The sequence below is a fragment of the Vigna angularis genome, chromosome 1 (genome assembly GCF_016808095.1).
Source record: "Vigna angularis cultivar LongXiaoDou No.4 chromosome 1, ASM1680809v1, whole genome shotgun sequence".
Taxonomy (NCBI): Eukaryota; Viridiplantae; Streptophyta; class Magnoliopsida; order Fabales; family Fabaceae; genus Vigna; species Vigna angularis.
The window spans coordinates 25,314,366-25,324,800 of record NC_068970.1 but is presented as its reverse complement, the minus strand read 5'-3'; the positions used below and the strand labels follow the sequence as shown (position 1 = coordinate 25,324,800).

Sequence of the window (10,435 nt, the reverse complement as noted above, 5' to 3'; positions counted from 1 at the left end):
CGAACTTCAAAGGCCTTCTTCTCTTGTCAACGTAGGACTTCTGTTTGCTCCTCGACGTTTTCAACCTCTCTTGGATCAACTTTACCTTCTCGGTTGTCTACTGAATAAGTTCAGGTCCAGTCAACACCTTCTCCCCTTCTTGGAACCAATAGAGTGACGTTTGACACTTCCTCCCGTAAAGGGCTTCAAAAGGTGTCATTCCAATGCTGGATTGAAAACTGTTGTTGTATGTGAATTCAACCAACGGAAGGATTTCATCCCAAACACCCAAGTGGTCCAGTACGCACGTTCTCAGCAAGTCTTCAAGCGTCTGGATGGTCCTCTCAGATTGACCGTCCGTCTGAGGATGATAGGCTGAACTCATCTACAGTTTGCTACCCAATTCACTCTGCAGGGACTGCCAAAACCGAGACGTAAACCTTATGTCTCGGTCAGAGATGATGCTGGACGGTACTCCATGCAAACGAACGATCTCGTTGATATAGAGCTGTGCTAGCTTCGTCATGGACATCTTCTATAAGATTTCATGGATATAAGACACTACTACTGATATTATATAAAATTTCGAACCAATTTTTTTTATCTAAATGAATTTATTAACTTATATATTACTAAAATGGATACAATTTTTAAAATCTATTTTTAAGCTCCCATTATATTTAAATGGTGAACTTGCTATAAAGATGGGTAATAAAAAAGTTAAGGTAAATCATAAAGTACGTGAAATGGTAAAGACTACGAGATGATGTCTTTAATATCAATTTATGGGCACAGCTTAATTGAAAATTCAAATATAAGGGACAAAAATGATAGTAAGTGATTCAGTTTAATAGTTAAATTGAAAATGATATAGTGTAATGTCATAATTCTTAAAAAAAATAAAAGAAAAATCAAATTGAAGAAAAGACATTAGAAATATTTGATGTTAATGAGTTATAATAAATTCATATAAGATACTAAAATATCACATTCAATAAAAAAAAAAGTTTGTAAGTCTTTCTACTTATGTTTATCTCACTCATTTCTATGAAACTTCAAATTTATTTTAAATTTCTGACAATTTTTTTATAATGAGAATCTCTTTATCTGATAAAGAAAAACATTTTATAAACATGAATATGATAATTTATCACGTACAAGTCTCTTTTTTTAAGAAATGAAATAGTAATGTCAAAGACTAGAAAATGAATTTATAGAAATTAAAATAAAAGTAGCTTTTATATATAAGCCAAGTAAAATATTATTTAACCAGTGAATTGAGAGAGAGAAAAAACTAGTAACACATGATTCACTGATAGAATAAATTCATTACATCACATAAAAAGAAAATAGCTTGTAAAGAAAGTTAACAATGTTGAATGAAGCAATCTTGACCTTCAAGTTGCCATCATTAAATATATAATGGGAAATGATATTTTACTTTTAAAGTTAATATGATGATTAAAAGAATGAATTTATGTATTTGTAAAAAGAAAAAGAAAATAAAGAATATAATTATAAGATTAAAAAAAAAACTAATTATCCATTATACAAATATTTATAAAAGAAAATTTAAAGTAATGTTCATGGTCTTCTGCATGTTGCTTCTTCATATGTATCTATTATCATAATTTAAATAGTACAAGTCGTATGTATAAACAACACGGTGTAAATTATTAAAAATAAATTTATAAATTAAGATAATGATATGATTGAAAGGGATAATTTCATTAGCAATTCATAAATAATTCAATTCCAATCAAATATAAAGATATAAACATAAACCACACATAAGTCTTTATATTAAAAGATATTTAACAAATTAAATGTTGACTAACATCAGTAAATTCGTATTGAATATATTTTATTATATTATTATATACTAACATATGATCTAATATAAGATTTGAATTCACAAACAAATCTAAAGACAATGAATTAAGGTAAGTTATCATAACTTATGCTGCACATATACACATGTCGTGTAAGAATCTCTTTTAATTTTTCATTATTGATATCTTAGTTTATATGATTTAGAATTTTAGTTTATGTGGTTTAAATCATCACTAAAACAATAAAAATTTTATTACAACATAAGTTTTAATATATACACAACTTAATAGTTAACACATCATCCTAAATGTATAATCCCAAATTTATATAAATTTTATGGTTTCAGTAAGCATTGTCATACTATATAAGTTGTTTAAACACAACTACAAATAAATCAAATAAAAAATAAATATTCATTATATATATATATAAAAACATAGATATTCAATTTGCTAAAGAGATTAAAAGGAAAAAAAAATAGCTTGAGCGAAAATTGGTTCACTTGAAAGGTAATTTTCTCGTGTGCTAGTGAATTTTGGATAAAAATTGAGATTAAGTTGTCATGTTTTTGTTTGAGAGAAAATTTCTTCACTTAAATAAAAACATGATGGAAAGTAAGGTTGATTTTTAACTCTATATTTTTATTTGAGTTCAAAACAAAACCAAGAACAAAGTCCAAATCTTTATTCTATTGCTTAATTAAAAATTCACCATTTGAACAAAAATGTCAAAAAAAAAACCTATATATATATATATATATATATATATATATATATATAGCTAATTAAATCAATTTTCAAAGAATTTTTGGAAGCCTTTTAATAACAACTTCTAAAAAAAATATCAATCCAAACCATGATGGGTTCAAATTTACTCATTTCAAAATCAATCTTACATATTTATACTTACATCAAATTCAAAACAAAATCTATAATAATGAATCTAAAGTGGGTATAAAATTTTATTAAATAAAAAGATTCTGAAAATAAAATTATTAGTCAACAGAAATCCCTTGAACAAGAGTAAACGAAAATATAGGTTCTTCTCTTCAACCAAAATAGCTTACATGAAGTACGTGGAAGCAGTTGCGTGCAAGATGAGTAGCAGAAGATTTGCTGATTGATGACTCCTTTATCAGAGTCCTATTCTTAGTATAATGAGATTTGGAATTGTTCTATAGCTTGACCCTATAGATATGATCAAACCATGATTCTCTCAGCTACACGTGGATCATTGACCACACCCTACCCTATATAACCCACCCTCAACAACACATTCTCCCATCACCACAACATCCTTCATCTCTATTTCGCACTTACACACAACCTCTTTCTTTGTTTCATTCAGGTACCTGTATTTTTCGTGCAGTCTTACGTATGTTTTTTGAGGTTTTAATAATAACAGAAAGCATATGATACAATATTTTTTTAATAGAAGAAGAAGATGCCTACAAGTGAGATGCTTGCCAAGGTTGGAAATCACGATGACGAAGAAGGTAATCGTCCAACAGTGAGGGTTCAAACCATTGATGAGCTTCACTCGTTGCAGAGGAAGAGGTCTGCACCCTCTACTCCCAAAGGGAATTCGCAGCAAACCTCTTTCCTCACTCTTTCTGAGGAAGAACGCAGCAAAATGCAGCTAGAGTCCATCAGGTGATGTTTCTACGTGTCTTCATATTATTAGTTTGTGATAATAAACTATTTGGTTGAAAGGTGTGTTGACATATGCATGCATGCATGCAGTGCATCTTTGGCTTCGCTAACAAGAGGAACTGGACCTAAGGTGGTGAAGGGTGATCCTGCAAGAAGATTCGAAGGGTCAAGGGTTGCACATATTCCCCACCATCGTCATACAGTCGCACCCACCATTGCTGTCAGCGACAGTGCCTTGAAGTTCACCCATGTCCTCTATAACCTCTCCCCCGCAGGTTTTCTTTCTTCTCTTATACATTATCTACTTTCTTTTCTATGATTGAAAGAGAATCTTGTAGTCTTTCTTCTGTTCTGAGAGACACTTAAACAACTACTGCATAAATTCTTTCAAAACCATCATAGAAAGACGTTTTGATTTTGAAGTATAAAAATGTTGCCGATACTTTTATTTTAATTTGGAACAGAACTTTATGAACAAGCGATAAAGTATGAGAAAGGATCGTTCCTCACTTCAACCGGAGCATTGGCTACGCTTTCTGGGGCAAAGACGGGTAGGTGCCCTAGAGACAAGCGTGTGGTGAAGGACGCACTTACTGAGAATGAGCTTTGGTGGGGAAAGTAAGTATTGTTCATCACATTACATATATATGTGACAAATGGTGTTAAACATTTTGAACTGTTTATATTTTGTAATGTGATTTATCTTTGTATTATTGTACTTTGAAGGGGTTCGCCCAACATTGAGATGGACGAGCACAGTTTCATGGTGAACAGGGAAAGAGCAGTTGATTATTTGAACTCTTTGGACAAGGTCATTTCTCTTATGTTTTCTTTCTTTTTATCTTCTTTTCTGTATGCCATGCACAAATAACTATATATATGTTAAAAAATGAAAATAAGTTGTCACTGCAATTGGTCTTATTTTGTGGGTTTATACAATCTATTTGAGGTGGTGATGACTAGGAATGCAACTTGTTGTCATTTCTTAAAAGGGCAAGTGTTAGATTTTTCTAAAATGAATTATGACTTTTAAACATCACTTATTTTATATTTCACCTTTTGTTATCTCATTTCCCAGAAGGTGTCTACAACCTTAAAAAATTCCAAGTCGTCATATTGAAATTATATTCTGTTTAAAATATTATGGATTAAATGATTATTAAGTTTTGAAAATTGTAAATTTTATTGCTCAATTTGTAACTTGTAAAATAATACAAAAAATTAATTGCAACATGAACTTGTACTTTATATATATATCAGCCATGAAAATATTTCACCCTCCATTTCATTTTCAGTCCTAACAATATGGTGAATCACATGTGTTTGTTTGTCTCACTATACATAATTTACGTATCATCTCTGGAATTTCTTGTGTGAGCATAAGAGTTTCTTCTGAGCAATTTCTCTGTCTTTTGGTATAGTTGATTTCCACCCATTGCTTAGATATTATAATATATATCTCATCAGTTTGGAATTATGTTATCTAAGTATGGAAGGCAATCAATAGTATTCTAAAAACAACCCTAATTTTCAGGTCTTCGTGAATGACCAATTCTTGAACTGGGACCCAAAGAACAAAATCAAAGTCAGGATTGTCTCAGCCAGAGCTTACCATTCCTTGTTCATGCATAACATGTAAGTGACTGTATACAAGCAAAAGAATACTTCACCGTTCACACCGACCTTTTTGTTCTATATTTTAATTTTGCCCAACACAATCAGATGTGAATGTTTCCAGAATCAACCACAAAAATATATATTAAAAATTAGGGTACTTTTCTTGATTTAATATGAAAAGTAAGAGAGATGCGAAAACGATACAAGTGAAAATAAGGAGATAACATTTTTTAAGTATCTTGACATTAACGGTTCTGGTTTAGTCAGTGTATGAAATGGTCCCCAGAATAGAAGGAAAGAGTGAAGTGAATCTGCAAAAATGTGTATGCAATATAGTTTTACTTGACATGCAGGTGCATTCGACCAAGTCTCGAAGAGCTAGAGGACTTTGGCACACCGGATTTCACTATATACAATGCTGGGCAGTTTCCTTGCAATCGTTACACTCACTACATGACATCCTCCACTAGCATTGATCTTAATCTTGCAAGGAAGGAAATGGTCATCCTTGGGACACAGTATGCAGGGGAAATGAAGAAGGGTCTCTTTAGTGTCATGCACTATCTCATGCCTAAGCGCCAAATCCTCTCCCTACACTCTGGCTGCAACATGGGAAAATCTGGGGATGTTGCTCTCTTTTTTGGACTCTCAGGTATAACTCTGTTGGATCATCAAATAACTGTTAGAACCAGAAACTTACAGTCTTGTTACACACAACTTTTGTATACCAGAAATGGATTTTATCCTCTTCCATTTTGCAGCACTAATTAATGGACCTTTTTTCTGCAATTGTTCATATTAGGTACTGGAAAGACCACTCTGTCCACGGATCATAATAGGTATTTAATTGGAGATGACGAACACTGTTGGAGTGAGAGTGGTGTCTCAAACATTGAAGGGGGTTGCTATGCCAAATGCATTGATCTCTCTCAGGAGAACGAGCCTGACATCTGGAACGCCATCAAATTTGGCACAGGTGTTACCTTTTATTAGTCTTAGACTACTTTAACATCTCTTCATCTTTGACTTCACCAATTTTGACACATTTTTATTATTCACCTGGTTTTCAGTTCTGGAGAATGTTGTCTTTGATGACCATTTTCGTGAAGTTGATTATTCTGACAGATCAGTTACAGGTAAGTGATGACTTGGTAGTTGTGACTTGGTCATATCAAATTAATGGTTGACTTAATGTGTGCTTGCAAGATATCTCTGAATCATAACACAAATCCAATATCTGAGGTCAACTCCTGCAAATAAAAGAGGCTGATTATTAAACTACTAATATGTATGGATAAGGATGAAACTTAACAAATCCAACCTGTATTTTCAAAACTCCCGATGCAGACTAGTTCATTTGATTTGCACTATATTTGGAGAATAAACAATAAAGTGGACTAAACTACAGGAATAAGTGGAGCATAAGAACATGATAAGTAGTTAGTTATAAATCAATTACAACAGACCTTGTCGATAGCTAGATGAATATAATACTGTTTTTTCATGTTGCAGAAAATACTCGTGCAGCCTATCCAATTGAGTACATTCCAAATGTGAAGTTACCATGTGTTGGTCCTCACCCAAAGAATGTGATTCTTTTGGCATGTGATGCATTTGGTGTGCTTCCACCTGTGAGTAAGCTGAGCCTGTCACAGACCATGTACCATTTCATCAGTGGATACACAGCTCTGGTAATGTCTGAGTAACTTAAACATTCTATCTTGATAATGTTGCTTCCTCTGAATCTCTCTCATTGGCTCTTTTCTTTATGAGGACTATAGGTGGCAGGCACAGAGGAGGGTGTAAAGGAGCCACAGGCAACATTTTCAGCTTGCTTTGGAGCAGCATTTATAATGCTACATCCAACTAAGTATGCAGCCATGCTTTCTGAAAAAATGCAGAACCATGGTGCAACTGGATGGCTGGTCAACACAGGATGGTCTGGTGGAAGGTAAGCGTTTTAGTACTAGTAAAATTGAACAACAGTGTTAACAACACACTTTCACACTCTTTTCAAAAACCACTTTCGGTTGAAATAAAACTAACTTGTTTTTGCTTGTGCAAAACTCAGCTATGGCTGTGGAAGTCGACTTAAACTATCTTATACAAGAAAAATTATTGATGCCATTCACTCTGGAAGTCTCTTGGAGGCTGAATACAACAAGACTGAGATATTTGGACTTCATATCCCCTCTGAAGTGGATGGTGTACCTTCTGAAATTCTAGACCCTGAAAATACGGTTAGTGGTGCTGCAACTCTTATAGTTTTCAATCATTGCCACTACTTTTCGATTTTGAAAGTCCTTTGAGTGATTGGAAATTTTGTTTGATTTCAGTGGTCAGACAAACAAGCTTACAAGGAGACACTGCTGAAGCTGGCTAAATTGTTCAAGAAGAATTTTGAAACATTCACTAACTACCATATTGGAGAGAACAACAACCTCACAGAAGAGATTCTTGCTGCTGGTCCAATCATTGATGAAGCCTAATTAGGAGATTAGGAGCACCTTTCCTCTGTTTTGCTATGCTAGTATCAATTTACTTGTTTTTCATTAAGTACGTGGTTAGTTGGGTTTGAAAGAAAGGCTTTGAAACAAAAAAAAAAAAGTTTTGAAGTATTTTTGCAAACCAGGTATTGTCTTGTTCTTCATGTTTCCCTTCTGACAGAGAAGTCATTTTTTGGGAGATGAAAAGTCCAGGGAATGCAATAAAACCTGAGTTGTTTCAATGATGTTATGTGTTTGAAAGCATTACATTCATTTCTACTTGTGCTTGTCTCCAGTTTAGGCAAATTCAATTTGTACAGTTGAAACCGATCCCAATAATTTAATACTTCCATTTCAAAATAAATTAAAATTACAAATCATACTGATGAAATACAATAATTAACTATTACTAAATAAAATCAAACTATATAAATGACTAAATTGTATATAAGTTAAAAATTAACATAAATTATTAAAGTAAAAACTTCTAAAACTGACTTAATTTCATCAAATACTTCAATCATATTAAAACACTATAGAATTAACTGAGAAACAAACAATTTCTTTGAATAGTTTCTTTTACCAAAATGTTTATATATTAAAGTTTAATTAACTTTCAAGTTTTTCATAATTTTTTATGACATGATTATTAAGTGGATGATGTCACAGATAACTTTTTTTTGGGCTTATTTATTATTATCAGATGTAATTTTATAATTATATTAATTTTATAATTTATAATTTAATAATCTTATAATTTTATAAATTTATAAGTTCACACATAAGGAACATAAAATATTTTACACGCTTAACAACTAAATTATGGTCATTTTCAGTAAGAAAAATATATATTATTGAATTGATAAAAAGAATTATAACTCAATGATTAGGACAAGAACCATGTTCTCTTTTGTTTCTAAAGAAAAATAGGAAGTTAAACACAAATTCACTATTTCTTTTATCATTTTCCATTTATTTTGTTCCATTCTTGAAAAAAAAATATCTAGCCTAATTGATAGTGAAATATTATTCCATAGTATTTTTTTTTATCTCTTGAGCATTTTGCATATTGATTCTTTTTAAGAACGAAAAGTTATTTGTTATGTGTTTTTTCATAACCAATTTTTAATTATAACTTAATTATCATAAATTTTCCTTTTAATAATTACGTCTATCAATGTATAATTTTGATTTTTAGTATAAAATCAATTCAATTATATCAAGAAATGTTTTACATTGAGAATACATGTACTTTTGTGACATATCTTATCCTTTGAATTTTAATAAATAAGATAATATTAGTTTAAAATTTCAACTTTAGCATTTTATTATTGACGCTATTAACCATTCAAATTAAAGAATTCATCAACTATGTCAATTTTTAGCTTACTTTATCTTATTTTAACTTTTCTTGTTTTTATCGCTAAAATAAAAACATAATTTTTTTAGTGAAGATTATTAAGATTGCAAAATAAAATAGAAGATAAATTTCTTACATAATATATGATTATTTACATTAAAAAATAGTTGAAATTTTAATTTTAATTTAATTATCCGTGTGAAAAACAAATATTTAAATATTTAAGATTTCTTACGTAGTTATAATTATAATTATATTAAAAATAAAAAATATATAAATTGAGTGTATTATTTATTTTTTTTCAAAATATTCACACTCTGTTGTTTCACTTTTTCATAGCTACCATACAAAATGCAATCTAAAACACCTTGTAATATGAACATTTAATTAAAGATAATTATTTATTTGAGTTTGTTATTTTTTTCTCTCATAAATTAAAAAAAAAAGCTATTCGAACTGATTGACATACCAAAAGATAATAATTTGAATTAATTGAAATCAGTGGCTATTAAATTTTTAAATTTATGTAGTAAAAAAATCATTATATTAATATCCTTCACAGTTAGTATTTAATAATAATAATAATTCTCATATCCTGTTAGCATGTAATGATAAATAGAATAAACTTAAATAGTCCACGACTTTTATTAGTTTTTACTAATACGTATTTTATTTTATTAACATGTAACAATAAACTTAAGACGATATTAGTCAATAAAAAAAACTAGCATGGTGATAGTATGGACGAATTATTATTATTATTATTGTTATTTTATGTTTCGTAATACTATTTTATTTTCACTTTTATTAACTTTATCAAGATTATTATATATTTTTTCTTTTGGTGATTATTTTCAATTTTGGCAAATTATAGTGATAATTCAAAATGTAATCATTTATATTTTTCATATTAATTAAATAAACTCTTCTTTTATAATCTAAAAAATATTTCAATGAAAAAGTATTATGTTCATAGAAGTAGGTTATATTACTTCTGTAATTTCTCCTCTTTATATATATATATATATATATATATATATATATATATATATATATATATATATATATATATATATTCTAAATTATATAATTCAAAATATATTTCTTAATTGTATGGTTAAAAATATAAATTTGAAATATATTTTTAAATTGTGTATCTAAAAATATATTATGGATGGTACAATTTTAAATTGTGTAATCCAAGAATTTAAAATATATTTTCAGATCTTAAAATGTAAGTTGAGGAATAAATAGTGTCAGACCTCATTTAAAACGCACCCAAAAACCCTCTGAACGGACGTCAGGTATCAAGCGAAGAGGATTCGAAAATCAGATAGTGGAAGACAGGTGTCGGCAGATGAGCGGACGCTCGTTTTGACGTGGGAAGCAAAACTTGATTTTCAGAAAATTCACGTCACACTCTCTGCATGCACCTTCTTCCCCAAACTCTGAAAATCTCATTTCTCCTCCTTCTCTCTAAAAACTCCCCCTTCTTTCTACGAAACCTC

At 30.1% G+C, this 10,435-nt stretch overlaps 1 protein-coding gene across 2 annotated transcripts; it reads left to right on the top strand.

The window, feature by feature from the left end:
* The first annotated feature begins 3,094 nt into the window (after nucleotides 1-3,094).
* On the top strand, nucleotides 3,095-7,846 carry LOC108328125 (phosphoenolpyruvate carboxykinase (ATP) 1). 2 transcript variants are annotated; one of them, XM_052874352.1, is made up of 13 exons: nucleotides 3,095-3,159; nucleotides 3,247-3,464; nucleotides 3,555-3,739; nucleotides 3,929-4,082; nucleotides 4,191-4,275; nucleotides 4,999-5,099; nucleotides 5,435-5,733; nucleotides 5,884-6,057; nucleotides 6,152-6,217; nucleotides 6,594-6,772; nucleotides 6,863-7,032; nucleotides 7,153-7,321; nucleotides 7,418-7,846. In XM_052874352.1, the coding sequence occupies exons 2-13, from the start codon at nucleotides 3,256-3,258 to the stop codon at nucleotides 7,568-7,570; spliced, it is 1,944 nt and encodes a 647-aa protein (XP_052730312.1). In that variant the 5' UTR covers nucleotides 3,095-3,159; nucleotides 3,247-3,255; the 3' UTR covers nucleotides 7,571-7,846. The 2 variants fall into 2 exon arrangements, with proteins under 2 accessions (XP_052730312.1, XP_017417427.1); XM_017561938.2 differs by having other exon boundaries at nucleotides 3,122-3,159; nucleotides 3,250-3,464.
* Nucleotides 7,847-10,435: the final 2,589 nt, after the last annotated feature.